At 45.2% G+C, this 19,717-nt stretch overlaps 1 protein-coding gene across 1 annotated transcript; it reads left to right on the top strand.

The window, feature by feature from the left end:
• The first annotated feature begins 1,497 nt into the window (after positions 1–1,497).
• dok1b (docking protein 1b) lies at positions 1,498–19,324 on the top strand. Its single transcript, XM_080791864.1, has 5 exons — positions 1,498–1,927; positions 11,189–11,515; positions 15,071–15,161; positions 15,651–15,823; positions 16,193–19,324. Exons 1-5 carry the CDS (start codon positions 1,871–1,873, stop codon positions 17,597–17,599), a joined length of 2,055 nt encoding a protein of 684 aa, XP_080647990.1. The 5' UTR covers positions 1,498–1,870; the 3' UTR covers positions 17,600–19,324.
• Positions 19,325–19,717: the final 393 nt, after the last annotated feature.

Genomic DNA, 19,717 nt, shown 5'->3' with positions numbered 1-19,717 from the left:
GTTTTTGTTAAAATATTGTAGCTTAATCACTAAACTTGGCATCCCTCTTTTGTTCATGTCATAAATTTGTATTTAGTCATTATTATTCGGACTATTATTATTGTTATGATACGGCCTGCCTGACTCAGTGACAACACATATAGGCCTACTGTATCTGCAGCATAAACATATTGATAACCATGACATGACTGTATGATGCAGTCAGTGTATTACAATTATTAGGAATTATGTATTATTATTTACAAATTGCGTATACAGCAGATCTACAACTACAAGTACAATGTGATGTGTGGCTGGCTTATAGCTATGCGTATGAAGCGTTGAATTTAAAATGGGCTTTATTTTAGCCCACATTGTTAAAAAAAATAGTCGGTCTCAGAGACCATGCACCTGTAGGTGTTTTGTTTTACTCTGCGCTGTGACCACTTTCCCCCTTCTGTAGGAGTTCTTGGTCAGCCTCAGGAGTGGACCAATTTAACCTGGAAGGTATACGCTTCTGGCACATTGAAGGACTAGGCTCTGTGGGTTGTCTCCTGTCCCGGCCCCTCCTACGTCTCACCAGGTCCACTCCTGCTGTCACCAGGCCCAGGACCCATCATATCATAGTAAATGCGACCTGTTGTCGCAATTAGTCCTATATGGATGTATGTCAGAACCTGTTCTGACATTACATAATGTTGATCCTTCCCCATCCATCTTTCCTCTTTGATGTCTCTCTTTTGACTGATACCTGTCAATTTAAACTCTAGACGTGCTTGCCCCACAGTTATTTGTGCAGCCCTACCTGTGCCCTCATCAAACCCTGCCTGCACTCAAGACACTGCCACCGCTGCCACCCTTCAGATAGATCTCCATGTATGGAGTTGACCTGTTCCGACATTCCATATGTTGATCTGACCTAATCAAACCCTGTACACTCAAGACACGGGGGCCAGTGCACGCGAGCTACTGGTAATAATAGAATAACTATAGCCATAATATGACTATAGTTATTCACTTATATTATAAGTGACAAAAACTGAACGAATAGGCCTACATATTAAACTATTTAAAAAATGAATAAAATATGACAAAGATCTGTCTTCATTTTCATAAACACATGCAGTGGCATCACAACACATGCAGCCGGATACTCACCCAGTCAGCCAACACAACTGCGGGTTATGATGGAACCCAGGAAAAGCACATGGTGTGTGGGTGGGTGTGTGTGTGTGTGTGTGTGTGTGTGTGTCAGTGTGTGTCAGTGTGTGTGTGTGTGTGCATGTGTGTGTGTGTGTGTGTGTGTGTGTGTGTGTGTGTGTGTGTGTGTGCGCGCGTGCGTGCGTACGCGTGTGTGTGTACGTGCTTTTTGATGCCAATGTCCTCAAATGACAGAAAAGGGGAAAAAAGCATTAAAAAAAACAAAAAAGGAAGAAAAAACAGTGGTGCGCGGCCACTGCGCGCGGGCAGAAGTGAAGTGAGGAGGAGGGCCAGTCTGCGCAGCAGTGCGCGTGGTGGTGGAGGAGACGCAGGAGGAAGAGAAGAGGGAGCGGCGATGGCAGGCAGCACAGTCACATACACCCACAAACCAACGGACGTTAGATAAGATAATACCTCATTTATGAAGTCTTCTCGTGAAACCAACCACTTTATTTATTCTACACACGTCTTTAACTTTTGGAGAGCGGCGAAGTTAAAGGAAAAACAACAACGGGGAAGTTGGTGGAGCCTGGAGGTGGTGGTGTGACATTATATGAAAAATAAAACCACGTTTTATTTTTCCATCTAAAGGTGAAGTTGAAGTTGAAAAGCTCGATCGAGATCTCGGCAGAGTCCAGAGAGGGGCCGGGAGGAGTGGAGGTTTTGTTTTTGTTTTTGTGTGAGGAGGGGGATGGATACCCACGTCAAGGAGGGACAACTTTATGTGCAGCACCAGAAGTTTGGAAAGGTAGGTCCAAATGTGGAAGATATTTCTGTAACGTTCGTGTGGCCCGAATCCCGATGGACTAAATTACGGTTCTGCTTTTCCGAAAAGCAACTCTGTAGCCAGGGACCGCTCTGCGTCACGACAAATAGCTCACATATTGATGCAATTACAGGCAACTCATTGTGTCCAGTTGCTTCAAAGACAGACCTACACCAGACCTAGATGAAAGACTTGAATCAGACTGTTTCACTGGTCTGGTCTCACTCCGATGTTGGCTGTTGTGTCACTGTGCACGCACGCGCGCGCGCGCGCACACACACACACACACACACACACACACACACACACACACACACACACACACACACACACACACACACACACACACACATGCCTTGCCCAAGAGTATAGGCTATATCCTGCCTGCATCACTGGTTGTTGAGGAGTGATTTGAGGCGAGCATACGGTCTGCTACCCTATATAGAGTCCACTCTATTTCAACCTGTAGTGTACAGGATTTGCTTTCACAAGTTTACGACCAGCTGCTTCTCAGAGTGGGGTCTGCCGTCCGGGGACCCCCAGCAGGGGTTCAGTCCTAATGGGCATTTACAGGTCTGTAACTCTCTGAGTTGTGTGTAGTGGGGGTCGATCCATCCATGGCATAATAATGCATACCAAACTGGGCTGCCAGACTATATGACATCAACTGACTCTTTCAGTTGATCTTTCAAAAATCATCTGTCAGAAAGCTACTACTACTCAAATCCCCATTGAGGGGTCGTACACTGGCACTGAGTTTCCTTTTCCCCTTTTCTCATCTGTTACTCATCTGTAAACATTTGTATGACATATTACATAATACTGTAATAGAGATAGGAGTAGAGACCAAAATAAGGCTGACACTCTACCTGACCCAGCGAAGCAAGGGCAAGTGTTTGTGTGTCAGTGTGTGTGTGTGTGTGTGTGTGTGTGTGTGTGTGTGTGTGTGTGTGTGTGTGTGTGTTACTTTCTCTCTGTGAGTGTGTGTGTGTGTGTGTGTGTGTGTGTGTGTGTGTGTGTGTGTGTGTGTTCAGGTGGATGGTATAGTATAATCTAATGGTTTAGGTTAGGGTTAGACTTTGTTGTGGCATGCCTGGCACAAAGTGTGTGTGACAGTGTGTGTGTGTGTGTGTGTGTGTGTGTGTGTGTGTGTGTGTGTCAGTGTTAATTCTTGGCCTCAGTGCAACCTTGTCACAGAGCACAGGATAAGAAGTCAACTCATCTGATTTGTAAAGGGCTCTTTGTCTCTCTCTCCCGCTCTCGCTCGCTCTGTCTTTCCACCTCTTTCTCTCCCTCTCTCTCTCTCGCTCTGTCTGTCTCTTTCTGGTCATATGACATGGGCAACAAAACATCCAGGCTTCATTTCCTGCTCTGAAACAACCAGCCCAAGTGTCGTGTCAGTACAGAAACATGTCTCCATGCTTTTATTTGGAATACAATAAACTGGACTTGAGAGCAGTGGAGTAGAATGATTCTACACTATAATACATTTAAGTGTATTTTAGTCGAACTTAGAGTGGTCATACATAACATACAGTGTGTCCAAAACTTATATTTTTAAGATTTCAAATAAAAAAAACAGCAAAAGTAGCCTCCCCGGTGCCCAAGCATACATTATGAATAACCTGAAAGCTAAAATAGCCATATTGTGAGCTTGTCCTCAATTGTCACTATTTGAAAAGTATATATATATATATTAGAAAAATCCAGGTAAATATTTACAGTCATGACCTATAAATCTGGCTGGCTAATGCTGGATTAGACTGTGTTCAGAAAAGAAAGGGTAATCTGAATGTCAAAGTGTCAAAATTCTGGTTAAGAATGCAGCAGGACCAATTATACTAACTTTTATGGCTGTCAGTGGACACTGGGCAAAACACACACACAAGACACACTCTCACACACACACACACACACACACACACACACACACACGCCTGTTCCCACGTGTCGGAAAATGTGACTTAACTGTGTAGCCGGCTAGCCGCCACGTCCAACCACAGTTTCTGTTTGTGAAAGTCTGACTTTATGACAGCAAGTGAACAAATGGCCTGGGCTATGGGGTCAATGACACGTATTTCAAAACGTATTTGTTAAATTCTTCAAAATTGATCTAATGCATGTTTTCGTCTGGAACAATGTGCTCATTTTAAATGAAATTATCATTTTTATTACTAGTATTTTTAACGCCTTCGCCCAAATAATGTCAGGTGGCGCAACCAAAAAATCCTACTGTTTATTCTAAGTAAATTATTTGGCTACTATCCCTTAAGCCTTATGGGGCTAACATATAATTTTCTGGGTGTGGTTTATATTGACAATAATTTAAGATTATTGCATTCTAGTGGCCAGGTATTTACAGCAGTGCAGAGGTTTTTTTGCATCTGAAAGACAGAACAAATATTACGCGAATATACAAATGAATGCATTCAAATTCACAACAGCTATTCACAGTCACACCTGACCAAATGACGTGCCCTGGCCTGAGTAGGGAGGGATGCTAGTAGGATGCTGGTTATTTGACCAGAGAGAAAGGCTCAGCTTACCTGGAGTTAAGTTACCTGGAGCTCACTGAGTAATCGACATTAAGCAGAACTGGCAGCTATGTTTTTAAATTGGAGACTGTAGTGTACCGTATAGCTATAATGTGATAATTTCATGGTTTTATAGTTCTTGTCAAAGCTGATTACTTTGCACTTTGAGGACATCAAATTGAAAGCATACTTAAAAAGCTGGGAGTACAGTACAGTATTTCTATTATCTACATTTAAGTGATAAAGAAAACCTGTGCAGTATTAAAAAATGTGCATAAATCACAAAATAATTGTAATATTGAATAGAATCTGTAATATTAACAGAATCGCAATTAGTGTAGAACCTCACCCAAAGTGTCCATATTAATGTTGTGTCACTGTCAAGGGGTTCCTACCAATTCCCAACCAAAAAAAGAAATAAGATTTCAGATCAAATGTTGACTGATATCTCAGGGTGTTGTTCATCATTTACTCAGCAAATCATAGTCTTTAACAAAGCTTTGCCTGCTACTTTGTAAACCTCACCACTCAATTTTCCTCAGTATGCATCCTAATCTCCACCTGTAGACTCTGATTCTGGATTTCCCTGGAGGATTTTTTCTATAATCACAGAGACTCTCTTTCTTCTCTCATTTGCTAAGCTTTAATGTATAGCAGAAAAAATGACACTAGGCATTGACATAATAAATGTATTCATGCATTACATAAAATCAAATCCATATAAAATGAATGAACAGTTTCCCAGAGGTGTTGTGTGCTTGCTGTGCTAGAAATGTGTTGTGGTTCAGACCAGTATACTGTGGTGATGGACTGATATAACTCAGATTGAATAAGAATGTGCTCTTTAACCTTACTGTTATTATCTCATATCAGTCCTTATAAATTAGTTAAACTTGCTGAGGAGTTTTCAGTAGTTCCATCTTCCTTTAGCTTTCTCTCTCTCTCTCTTTCACAGAGACGCATGCATGCACGCAGTTGCAGGCACACACACTTTTTACTTCCCTGAGGCTACCTAAATCATACAAACAGACTAATGAAATGTGGTTTCATCTAATAAAATGCTTTGGGGAGGAAACTTATTTACAGTTTAGGCAGGCCTTGGTGGAACTTTGGTGCACAGCTCAATCAGGTCTCGACATCTCTTCTTTGACACTAAAAGCTAACTGAAGGACCTTCAACTCGTTTTCCAGCTGAAAATACGTCTCGGTCTCAGTCTCAGTCATACAGCAAAGTATGTGGCTTGTGGATATAAGAGCAGTTACAACTTACAAGTTTAATTCTTGCTTGAACTGATTGGAACTGGACGTTCTTGTGAACCATCCAGGCACCCATGCCATTCTACCGGACTTGTGTAACTGAATTGCCTCATGATTGTCCTTCCGTGTGCTTGTGTGCAGATGAAATTTGTGCATTCAAGTTCGATGTTAACATTAATCCACTAATTAATTCCACTGAGGCCATCTCCAAAGGAGAAACCCAGGTCCTTGATCTAGTTAGTTACTGCGAGAGTGAGGTCTAGCCAATACCAACTCCTGGAACGCTGCCCTCCACTCTCCCATCTAACATCAGGTCCTTATGTTAGATAGAAGGCACAGTGCGTCTACTGTACTGTACGTAGGTGGTGCACTTCTTTCTTTCCCCTCCTGGCTTTGCCCTGGGTTGGCTGGCTCCCACAGAGTCAATTTACTTGCCTCAAGTTCTGGGTGCCTGACGCAGTGCCCTGCCAGCCTCATCCTTCTCTCTCTGATTTCGTCAGTGACCCGTGGTACTGTAGGTACCCAAAGAGGTCCACATGTGGTTCGTCCATGTGACACCTATAGTGCCATTCGTAGCATTCTTGTGTAGACTCCATCCAGGACTCTTTCCTGTTGTGCTGTGAGGGTCCAATGATGAGGTCCATGATGAGGGTCCTTGATCTGGATAAAAGTTTCAACACTATAATAATCGCACATGGAAACGCCGATCTGCAAGCGCACAACACTGCGTCGCAATATGCCACGTTGTAGATCCAGTATTTATTTTTTGGAATGCGACGACGCATGCATTCAGTCTGACTTGAGTGTCACTTCATTTGGAGTGTGGTGGGCTTAGAGAGAATAGAATGAACATAACATGAATGCATGTAAACAGTGCACTGCATGCGCTCGCTGTGTTGACCTCTGCACTGCAGTGCAGTACAAACTACCACTGCATGTCCTCAGGATGATGACATGTCGGTTTGGAGGAGTAGCATAAGTAGGGGAAGCTCTGAGGTTACAGCAGCACATCTGTGGTCAAAGCAGCGGTCTGTCCCTGTATCGCGCGCGCGCACACACAGACACACACACACACACACACACACACACACACACACACACAGAGCGGCAGGAGACGTGGTATAGGCTGGTGTGGTTTACATGGGAACATGACAGACGGAGAGTTTGAACAACCAGTGTGTGGATAAACGTGTGCATGCTTCAGACCCTTTTTTTAGTTTCATCCCAAAGGAATGACTGAGAAGTTTTCTCTTAAAGCCTGATCTATATTACATACTGTATAGTTGCATGCCGGTGTCATGCTCAGTAAATAGCAGGTCTACAAGCGCACAGCTCATCAGAAAGTTAATCGATTTAATTGGTTATAAAAAAAGAAAAGTAAATATTATAAAAATATTTGACAGCATGATTGAGCATGCAGTTCTAATAAGTTGAACATGAACTTTGGGGGCAGTCATGGCTGAATGGTTGAGAGCCCGCCTGGGAAGCCAGAGGTCCTGGAGGTCCAAGGTTCCATTCCAGACCTCAGTAATGTGTCAGGAGTGTCCCTGAGCAAGACACTTAACTGTACAGTACTCAGCTGGGTGAAGCCAGAAACCGAAGTTCCCACTTGGGATGAAAAAGGTCACAGACAAAAGAAACGTAAAGGCCAATGTCATTATACTGAAAGTTATTTATTGTTTTCTAATGTCACAGCTGCACAAATGGGGAAATGAACATAATATACATGCACACACACACACACACACACACACACACACACACACACACACACACACACACACACGGGGGCAAGAGCAGAAGAAGGGTAGTTTAAGGAAGTCTTTCTCGCTCTCTCGGTGGTGCTCTGTGCCGTGTCTACTTTGCATAATTTCCACTCATTGTATTGCTGCTTGATAACGGTCTTTTACCTTATTTGGGCTAGCTTTAGATATGTCTTGCCCAACCAACGGTATATGGAGCAATAAAAATGTTACACAAACCTGGCTGAACCTACACAAGCATAAACACATGCACATGTGTGCAGACAAATACTGTACACACTCTGGAGTCATTAGCGGGAAACAAAGAGGATCCTGGGTAATGACGGTCCCACACATTTCCTGTCCTTTTTGGCAGTTACTTTGCATTTGTGTGTCTGTGAGGTAGTGTTGTATAATTGTGTGTGTGCTTGCATGTGTGTGCCTGTGCGTGTGTTCGAGAGTGACTTTGTGCAGCGTTCATATTACATAGGGCTGCAACTATCTTCTGAGCTAAGTCATGGGTTTTAACTGCAGTATTATTTTGGAAATTAATATGCTTGTAGATCTGCTATTGATTTACCCCCTCAGACTGAACATAACACTCATGATTTTGCAGTGTTTCTCAATCTCATAGATACATTATCAACATATTCTTCATCTTGTCAGAATGTTTCTCAGTTGCCTGACCTAAACAATACAGACTGCCAAGTTCCAACAGGATGCCAAATGGATTTAACTTCAAGTTTGATGCCACATCAAGTGTAAAATAGTCTGTGAAATAATTATCCGTAAAGCTTGCCGTTACAGTAGATAATTATCATGAGAAAGGGAAAATGCCTGGCAAGTAAAATAACAAAACAACAATATCAAATACGCCTAAGGCCTATAATAAAATAGGAATAAGGCACACTACCTCAGTAACAGATATCACTTATCAGCAGATATCAAGGTAAAGGTGTGGAACGATTATTCATAGTCATATCACAGTCTTATACATAAAGTGATAATGCCACTTTGACGGCAGTGGAGTGTATTCATCATCATAGTCATTCATAGTCTATAATTTACAGAATGTGTGTGTGTTTGTGTGTGTGTGTGCACGTGCGTGTGTGTGTGTGTGTGTGTGTGTTTATCTGTGTGTCACACAAAAGCATAACTCGGACATCGTCCGACCATCCTCAAACTTGGCATGTGTGTGTGGGCACTTCAGACTAGGACGACACCCTTCCTCCCTAGCATACATGAAGTGAAAGTGCCCGTGTGATGGTCTGTAGTGCAGAGACTGACATGGCGACAGGTCTCAGAGATTGTGTAGGTTACAGTATACATTACATACAGGGACAGTAACATACGTATGCCCCCATGGCTATTAGAGCAGCATCAGTGCATGCAAATAACACCTCTTTCGCTCTTTTGTTCTGCCTCTTCCTCTTTTCAATTTGCATGGCTTTAATGCAAGCGATATGTTTGCACAGCTGTCATGCTCTATGACGTTATTGTCTTATAACTTAGAGCTTATTTTTAGCTAAACACACACACACAAATGCTGCACGGACGGACAGACGGACGCGCACACACACGCACACACACACACACACACACACTGCATATAAGGCCTCATCAGTTCCAGGATCTTGTATTGTGCGAAGGATATGGCAGCATGTTTGTTCAGTGTCACAATGAAAAGAGATTTAAGACAGTGCCGTCTGGTACCAGTTTGGCAATAATAACTTCCTTTTCAACTCTTGCCCTCCCGTTAGCATTCGTGTTGTTGAGTACACGATGGCGCAAGAGAGGTTATTGTTGGGTTAAAGTTGAAGAGGTCCTTTACTGTGACCTATATAATCAAATTATCAGGCTATTTGATGGTAACATCACCCATAAATGAATATATACTGCATATGTAGCAATATCACACGAGAGGGATTGCTTTCATACTGTAACTGTATATCAGCATGACTGATTCAGTCATAGATATGAGGCTGCAGGTCCACAGGGGTCCATTTCGACTCGCTGAGGATTTTCCTGTGAACTAACATGCTGTAGCAGAAGCCGAAAGGTGCTGTAAGTGACTTTCCACCTCTTTAGTAAAATGGAAAATACATTCTCAGGGATACTGATGTCATCCAATCTGTTGAGAGAACCACACAAAGGTAATTCATCAGCTTCAGCGCTCGGATTCCAAATCATTTTCTGTTTCATCACTTCTGGTTTCTCTTGTTTATCCTGTGTGAGTTCTCTCTCCTGATTGGATACATTTGGTGTCAAAGATAATTTCAGAGACAGGGAACAGAACGCTGTTTAGCGCTGCACGGTTCTTGCTCAAATGTGAATCTCGGCGTTCCTCCGCGAGAATTGAGATCACGATTCTCACACGATTCTCACTTTTTCCATGAACATATTATTGTCTTTAGGCTGTAGTTAGAACATTACTTCATTCAAAATGTGGCACCTGGAGCCAACTACTGTGGCTTTTAAACAGGCAACATCAAAGTGCTTGACTAAAACATCTCTTAAAAGTCTCTCTCTCCCTTGTAGAAAAAAGTAACTAAAATGAACAGGACAGCCAACTAGTGCAGTGATTCTTGCTCACATTTAGAAATGTGACTGCATAGGTGTCTGGATCTAGATTGCGATACATTTCCGATTAATTGTGCGGCAATAAACACTGTCACTAAACAAACACTTCATAGCAATGATTGCTGTTGGAATATATAGGCCTATTTAACAACACAAAATATACAGTATAACACTTTCAACCCCTCTAACTGTCTGTCTCAGTATGTTAGGCTACATTGTTGGGATTATTGCATAATTACTCATCTTCCTTATTGCTGTGTTTCCGTGATGTGAATTGTCACAAATATCAATCGGATTATTCATATACACATAGTGACAACACAGGTGTAACTATGGCCATTGTTAGCGCTGAACATCTCTGAGTGGACACACACACGCACAAGGTCCACACAGCTGTATCCCCTATTGCTTGGTGGCATTATTTGACATGTTGGTCATATCCCAGAGGAGGAAGAGGCTATTGTTAGCTGGGACTTCCTTACTTCTGCGGCACTATACAAACTGCCAAGTTAAAGTGCAGCAAAGCAATCTCGCTGTAACAATGGTGCTCCATCCTCTCAAGCCACCCACAGCACACGTTGGAAAGACACACAAAGAAATCATGTGGTGATGGGGAAGGGGACGTGACCAAAATGAATAATTATTAAATTTGTCATTTTTTCGATTTGTTCAGGGGCTTTAGTCTGCGCGGCTCTGTTTGGGCTCTTTTCCCCCTCATAATCGTTTTTGCAGCAGTGGTTGTTTAGGCCAACTGATGCATTTTGGTCTCATATGGTTGGCCAATTGTTTGTTTTGTTCCCCTTTGTGGTTTTATATGTGAATACTGAAACATGCTAACACTAAACATTGGCCCAGAAGCACTTATTTGGGGTATTGCCTCTAGCTGTAGCAGCAGTAGTGGCAAAATCTAGGCCACGGCTTTAGCCAAGGCCATAATGCTGAATGAATGTACAGGAAACGTTTTGTAAAACTGTGTTAGATTTCTTACAGAATGAATGTTAACTTTTTATTTGGCATTCGTAATTTAAATATATTTGTTTTGTACTGTATGTATTATGATGTGCCACTGCGTTACTAACTTTACCCTGTCTTATTTCTCCCCGTCAACCCCCCAACCCTTCCTCCAAGCAGAAATGGAAGAAGAACTGGTTCGTCCTCTACCCCGCCAGTCAGAACGGCATTGCCCGCCTCGAATTCTTCGACTCGCCGTCGGGCGCCGGGGGTGGGTCTGGCGGCGCAGGGGGAGGAGGCGGGACCAACGAAAAAACCCGCAAGCTGGACAAGAAGATCATTCGCCTGTCGGAGTGCATCTCCATCCTGCCCGCCGTCACCGAGACCTGCCCCAAAGACAACATGGCCGCCTTTTGCGTGGAGACGGTGGACAAAACGCATGTCTTTGCAGCGGAGAAGAGTGTGACTGCCCAGTGGGTGGAGATCATGTGTGATATTGCCTTTCAGGTAGATATTTTATATGCTTACTTAACTTGTTTTAACCCCTATTTTGGACATGTCAGCATAGGCTAGCATAGGTTGTTTTCGCTATTCGTCATATGACATATAGAAGTATATATACGTAGGGCTCAAGTGGTTAAAAGGATCAAATGTTTATTGTCCATAGGGATTGGTTTTGGAAGGGAACTGGGGAAATCCAGCTGATGGCTGCTCAGTCATGATGAGCGCTTGGTGCGGAGCTATTTTGGGCAGGCCTATTCAACTAAATTGTTCAGGCCGGGAGGCCACATTGTCAGAAACCCATGGGGCCGGGGGCCGGACTGCCAGTTGAACAGCCTGCATTAGGTGTTCAGTCTGTTAGCGGTTAAGTGTTTTGCTCAGGGATATTTCGACACGTAGGCAAGGGCGGGCGGGGTGGGAGCTGAGAGGTGAACCAGTGACCTAATTACCGGACAGGCGGACAACACTCGGCGATGGCCGCCACAATGATAGTATTAGTGAGTTACACATGCACCATGATAAACTGTACAGACACTGTGGTGTATTACGGTAGTTTTACAGCTGAGCCTATACCCACCAGGAGGGCTCAGGAAGTGTGTGGGACGATTCGTAAGCTCTGAGAAGATGGCATGAGATAAGCTTGCATGCATGGAAAAAGAGATAGCGGTACGTGTGTGTGTGTGTGTGTGTGTGTGTGTGTGTGTGTGTGTGTGTGTGTGTGTGGCGACTGACTATGATTCTTTCTGAAACAGTTCAATTTGACTACGATTTGATTCAGTCCGATTAATTCATACTAATTAATTTCAAATGCATCAAAATACATTGAATTCACAAATGAAACTGAGACCCATGGCATCAAAACCTTTTGTGTGATTACACAAGGCAGAGCACATGGCATTTTGTGAATAAAGGCAAATGTTCCTTTAAAAACAGTCGACGAATAAATGAATAAATGATGATGTTGATGAACAGTGGTTGAACTGTTGAACATGAACTGAATGGTTGAACAAAACCTCACTGTCTCTTCAGTGTGGGACCATTATGAAGCAAACATTAGCTGCAGCACAAGTCAAGTGACTTTGCCAAAACACTGCTGGCACATATAGTACAGTCTGACAGTTTACGATTTGTCATTTTCCAGTGAATTATACTCTCACTCTCACATATACTATCACTTGAAACTGCATTATGCAACTTTCCTGTTCTTCCCAGGTCTCCTGCGCAAACAAGTGCTGAAATGTTTACCACTGAGCTAATAGAGCATGCTTGCTTGCTTGCTCTGGGGAGAAATAGAACTTTGACCTACAGGTCAAAATGTCTTTGTCAAACCAGAAACAGGATCGTGTCAAACGTGTCCAACCCAGACACAGGATCTAAATGTCTCAATAGAAGAGCAGGGAGACCAAAACCCACCCCTATTGTGTATATAGGTTATTGTTGTATTTATACAGATTGGAGAAAGTTAAAATGTATTCACATAAAAAGATTACTGAAAATTATTATTCAATATTCCGACCAATTTTCGAATTTAATTTCTAAGGAATGTTAACAGCTATAAAAAAGAACAGACACCACTACCCCCAATACAGACACTACACTACTGATTCTAATTACCATGCAGATGCAGCACCAGCTTAAAGAACCACAGAGAACCTTTGAAAAAAAAGGCACATTTTTGGTGTAGAGGGAAAAAGGAAGGACCAATTATAGACCCCTGGGGGACTCTGGCCAATGTACAGTAGTATTGCGGTTAATGCATTGTGCAGTGTGTATACTATGCATGCATGCGTGGGTGGGTGCGTGCGTGTGCATGCGTGTGCGTACTGTTTTTACTGCCTGCTGATACTACTGCCAAAGTGATATCAGCTGAATCCGCAGTGGCACACACACACACACACACACACGCACATACACACAAATGCAAACGCGCACACACACACACACACACACACACACACACACACACACACACACACACACACACACACACACACACACACACTAGGATTGCATATTTCTTTCTAATTGTTTACATGTGGTTATCCTTGGTTAACACTAATACTTACATTTCATTTCATTTCTTTTTTTTTCTTCTAATAAAGTTGTTTTTATTTTGTTGTTACCTCTGACCCCATGTAAAGCGTCTTTGGGTACTCAGAAAAGCGTTATATAAGTTTGAGATATTATTATTATTACCTACACACAGTACATGCATGCACACAGATACAGCACGCGCACACGCGCACGCGCACACGCACACACACACGTCACACACACACACACACACACACACTTGGGTACAGGCAAGCACACAGTGTACACAAAGGAGGAAACAGAGCCACAGATGAACAGATGTGAATATGAATGTACATAGATAGAAGCCAGAGGGGATAAATGTACTTGGTGTAAATCAGGGTGGGAGCTATCATCACTCCACTTTGTTCTCTATAGGACACAACACATGTGTCTGCTGTCTAACAATGATCCTCTCACACCCTCTTGTCTATATTCCCTGACTGTCAAAACATCACAGGGATCCCCGTGGTGGGATACACGCTATCAACCACTTAACCCTGACATTCCTTTTCTGGGCATGTCAGAATAATAAGATGAACATACGAAGAAGATAAACGTTGTAGATTGCCTGTTTCTGGCGAAGAGAAGTGGTGTACGGGGGGGAAAACAAGGTCCCCCCGGTCAGTCTTTCCCTGACTTCCCCCGCCTCCTCGTCCCTCTGTCCCCACAGGCACACACACACACACACACACACACACACTGACCTACAATATTCAAAACGAGACGACGGTGCATATTCCTAAAAGTAAGACGCCTGGGGGACATATTAGAGCTCTACACAGTCGCCTCGTTGACGGCAGATTGCGGGGCGAGCGCTGGCGCTTTGTCATGGGGGGGGGGGGGGGGGGGGGTCAGATCAATCAATTCTGTACTGGCCATATAAGGAGCATGTCTTGAGTGTACAGGGTTTGATGAGGTCAGATCAAAATATGGAATGTCAGAACAGGTCAGCTCCATACAGTATATATGGAGATCTGGTAGCGGGGACATTCTCTTGAGTGTACAGGGTTTGATGAGGGCCCAGGCAGGGCTGGCTGGGCCTTCATTTCCGGGCCTGTTGAGAAATCTAGTTTTCGCCGGCTGCCGGGCACGGCTGCACAAATAACTTTGGGGCAGAACCGGTTCTGACATATCCATATATGGAGATCTAAGGGTTTGAGGTTTAAGGTCGGATGTAGAGTTGCTGCCCAATAGTGATGAGTCTGACATCAGGGATCTCCATATATGGGCTTAACTGCGACAGCATCAGGGTCTCCACATCTCCATCCCTGATGATGTCACATGATATGGTGCCCGACACACTAACTGACGGGAAATGCTCGATTCCATAGTTAACTGTGACCTTCGGTGGAAATTACAACACATAACACACACAAATCTGAATGCATACGAATCGTCCTGTCAATCCGCTGTCTAATATGGCGTGTGTGTGTGTGTGTGTGTGTGTGTGTGTGTGTGTGTGTGCGTGCGTGCGTGCGTGCGTAGGGAGGTGGGGGTAGTAAAGCTCCAGATTGTAACGGAGGGCCTCAGGACCTCCAGATGTCTGAGAATCTCATCTACTACTCCAGAGAGGAGGGTAAGTGTACACACACACACACACACACACACACACACACACACACACACACACACACACACACACACACACACACTGAATCAGTCTTCACTTTAATTTGTTTTAGACCAGGGGTTCCCAATGTTTTTGGCTGGGGAAATGCTTTGGCCATGTCTCGCGACCCCCGCAAAAATAGAGAAAATATATCATAAATGAATACTAAAACCAGATATAATCATTAAGGAGAGTTTATGCATGCACTATGTAAACTCTTCATTTCCATTTTCCAGCCATTCAGATGCAATTTATTTTAAAAAATTGTTTTAAACAACAGAAGTCACTCTAACCTACTATATATTTTAGCCTTGTATCATATCATGAGATAATCTCCTGTCCTCTCCCGGTGAATTCAAAAGCATTATGTTTTCTGATTCTCTATTCAATTAAACAGATCAATTTGTTTTTCTTCTCCTTGTGAAGGTGTTAGCTAACTCCTCCTCTCTCCTGCAGTGAATGAGTTCTGGGTGAGCGTCCAGCGCACAGAGTCGTCCGAGCGCTGCAGCCTGTCAGGTAGTTACTGGCTGAAGGCAGACAGAGACTCCCTGGTCCTGAAAGAAGCCAAGACCAAAAGGAACGTTCTGGTCTGGCCCTACAAGCTGCTCCGGAGATACGGACGGGACAGGGTGGGTGCACATAAGACACACACAGCACCTGCAGTACCCACCCCATATTTAGCTTTCCCATAACTGCAGCGATCTGTGTACAACTTTGTATACACACTCCCTATAGAGGCCAAGGAAAAACGTTTGCCCTGCATTTTTCGCATCTGCCTGATACAGCGCCACCATGAGGCCGATTTTTGCAAAAAACATCTTCTCTACTTCTCTACACATTTTATCCATTCATCACACAAATCGATATACACTATCTATCACAAACACTCACATACCCTCCTGGTGGAGACCCGTGCCCCGAGGGGCAACGTTTTCTAGTCGGAACTCTAACCCTCCTCTCTGTATCTCTCCTCTCCTCCTCGTCCGTCTCTTCCCCAGGTGATGTTTTCCTTCGAGGCGGGCCGCCGCTGCGACTCGGGCCCCGGCAACTTCACCTTCGAGACCAAGCAGGGCAACGAGGTCTTCCAGCTGGTGGAGCAGGCCATCAAGTCCCAGAAGGCGCTGGCGGAGGAGCGCCACCTCAGCTGCCCCGTCACCTTCGACCCCGACTGCCCCTCGTCGCTGCAGTACCTGCGCAGCATGGCGGGGATCGTCCTCGAGGGCAACAACGTCGTCATCGGCCGGGAGCCGGACGGGGACTCGGGAGGCAGCAAGCCCGGCTCCGCGGACGGAGTGATAGGGAGGAGGGAGGGAGGAGACGGGGGAGGGGGAGGTGGTGGAGGGGGGAGGGGGCAGGGAGGACTACACAAAGGGAGGAGCTTACCGGATCCGCCGCCCATGATGGGAGTTTTGGGAGGAGAGGTCATCACGCCCCCTAGGTCTCCCAGGCACGGCGCTGTGGGGGTGGGGAAATGTCCGGTGGAAGAACAATGTGGTGTGTATTCGGAACCGGCCGACTCGGTCCGCTTGCCTCCGCCGAGTGCCGACAGCCTCTATTCGGACCCTGTAGACAGTATCAACAGCAACCCGTCCGGTCCCATACCGACTCCCCGCCTCAGGCCCGTGGGAGACGAGGGCCTGGGAGGAGGCAACAACAACCAGCGGAGGCAGTCGGCGGACCAGGTGTATTCTTACCTGTACGACCAGGTGAACTTTGAGCTGACCCAGATGACCGGTTCCCTGGGTCTGGACGGCGACGGGACCGGAGGAAGCCGAGGGGGGAACGGCAATCGACGCCGATCGGGGGGTCAAGCCGAGGGGGCCTCGTCACCGGTGCCGCCCACATCAGGCGTGGAACACATTTACGACGAGCCGGAGGGCTGCGCCAAACCGAGAGCCGCCCCGCCGGTGATGAGCATCTACGACGAGGCCCGCCCCGAAGGCTGGAGGAGAGCGGAAGAGCTGGCGCTGGCCTCCGGACAGGAAGGGAACTACAACCAGGAGAACAGCTACTCCATCCCTTCCGCCGGGAAACAGTACACGCAGCCGTACACGCAGCTCTCGCCGCCTCACACGCACCCTGAACCCCGGGCGCACTCCCCCCCACACTCCACCCCGAACCGCGGCCCGCCGCCGGCGCCGAGGTGGGCCAAGCCCACCACGGCGCCCAAGCCCGGCAAGGGCGCTCTCCTCCCGCGGAAGGATCTGTTGCCACCGCCGCCCGTGAGGCCCGGGGGATCCGGGGGCAACGTGAACAATAACAATGCTAACACGGGCAGGGATCTCTACAGTAAAGTGTCCAAGATTAAGGTCCCACCTTCGAAACAATGGGTCAACCAGCAGACTAATAACCAACCTGTGCTGAGAACGCCAGATATCATCTACGACAACTTGGGGAACGTTTGACTCCGCTCATTTTCATATACTGTAAGCCAGATCTCAGTTGTTCCGGGGGATGTACAACTTCCTTGTTTGTCGACGCACACTGGGCTGCTGTCGCTCTGCACAGTATAGAGTGTTAATTTATAACTCCTGCTGTGCCGATTGAAGGACAGATGCATCAAGCCAGTGGTTCTGAAACATTTTCATGATCTACAAGCTCATAGCACGTCATTTTGTGCCGCACTGCAAGCTTGTAGATCTGCTATTTTTTAACATTTTCGGAAAAATCATTAAAGTATGAGAACTACTGATTTAGAAGGAATTTGTAGAATCGGTTCCTCATTTAGCTGGGGACCCCCTGGAACCCCCTCAAGGACCTCCGGGAGTCCCCCCACATGAGGCAAAAGGGAGAACTGTGTCAGGTGGACTCAAGGACTCACTCAGCCACAAACAACCCTGTGATCGATGTTTTCTCTCCTTCAGCAGGACTACACTCTCTCTCCGCTGGGGTTTTGGATCAGACTCGTTTCATCTGCACACAATGGAATAATTGCTTGAAGAAAAGTCCATCCTGAGTGGATTAGCCCGAAAATTGCGAGGAAAATAGTATAATTGGCTTGCAGTGTAGCATTTTAGGACAGCTAGCATATGGAGGGAAGGACCACCCGGCTCTGTGTGTGTATGTGTGTGTGTGTGTGTGTGTGTGTGTGTGCGTGTGTGCACGCGCGCGTGTGTGTGTGTGTGTGTGTGTGTGTGTGTGTGTGTGTGTGTGTGTGTGTGAGAGAGAGAGGAGAGAGAGGGAGAGAAAGAGAGAGAGAGAGAGAGGGTTTGAATGTTTGTATGGTCAAACCCGTAATTGCCATACCAAGCCACAGTGTGGTTGGCTGGCCACTCAAACACACACTCTCACACGCACACACACAACCAATTGCTTTGCCAAAAAGTGACTAGTCTTACTGGCTGCACTTTAACAAGCTAGAAGGACGGCCTTGGCTTGGCTTGGATCGTCTAAAATGCTTGCCATGCTTATTCAGTGACTGGGCACTTAACTGGAACCTCAACAATGAGTTGTACTGCTGGGTGAGTCCAGCGGCCAGCCTGTGCTGTGGGACATGGCGATGACATCCATAGATATCTTTGAAGTTATGTACTGTGTTGACATTCATAATGAGCGTGCCTTTGGGCCTGAAGGGACCCTCCTGTGTTTGCTGGACTGATACACATCTCTTGTAACGGAACGTCTGGACACTAACTTGAGACATTACGTCAATCCCAGTTCAATTGGAAAACGGATTATTTTTTTGGGTTGCAGCAGTTGCTCCGTGACTTTGTATTTTGAAGAAAGCCGTTTCCTATTGCTTAATTTATACTTTGAATAGCAGGCCCAACAGCTTGTATGTTGGCTATTTTCGGTGCACGACACCCGGCACACAACTATGTGTACATCAAGCTGAAGAGTTTTCTAATCTCTAGTCTCATCTCGTCCTGTCTTCACCCGCAGTGTGGGAGGCCCCATGTGAGATGGCATGTGTGCAATGCCGTCACATGGGGCCATGCCATTCTGAGGTGACCATGTTTCCGCTGATGAAGGTTCTTGCGCATACTGTAGTACACAGATTAAGTAAAAATGTTGTATTATGGTCTGTGTCTAGAAATATTTTAACTTCTAACTAATCAATCTCCTCCTGTAATATGCTGGTATGTGTGTCAAAAGCAGCTGTGCTGTCTGTAAACATATCAAAAGCTTTATATAATAAAAAAAAGAAAAGGAAAGAAAAGGCTCAAATGAAGAAAACAAAAGCTGAAGTATTTCTTTTTTCCCCAGTTGAAAATCATGATCCAATATCAAAAGCGTTAAAAACGCTTCTAAATCCTAACATTCTTCTGAAAAACCAGTTTTTTTCATATATATTCAAAGATTTGTGCCACATTTTCACGATTTTTCAAAAATAGCAGACCTACAAGCTCGTAGCGTGTCACCGAGTGGCGCGCTGCAAGCTTGTAGATCTGCTATTTTTCAATAGCTAAAGTATAACATAATGCTTAAAACACCAAAGGGGGTTCCCGCCCCAAAATGGGTTGAACATTATATACTGACCAGGATCCTTCCGCGTACACTAAAATAGCTGTAGATCGTCTACT

The sequence above is a fragment of the Protomyctophum bolini genome (assembly GCF_963924005.1).
Source record: "Protomyctophum bolini genome assembly, chromosome: 20".
Taxonomy (NCBI): Eukaryota; Metazoa; Chordata; class Actinopteri; order Myctophiformes; family Myctophidae; genus Protomyctophum; species Protomyctophum bolini.
The sequence above is the reverse complement of the archived record's forward strand: the minus strand, read 5'-3'. Positions and strand labels throughout refer to the sequence as shown.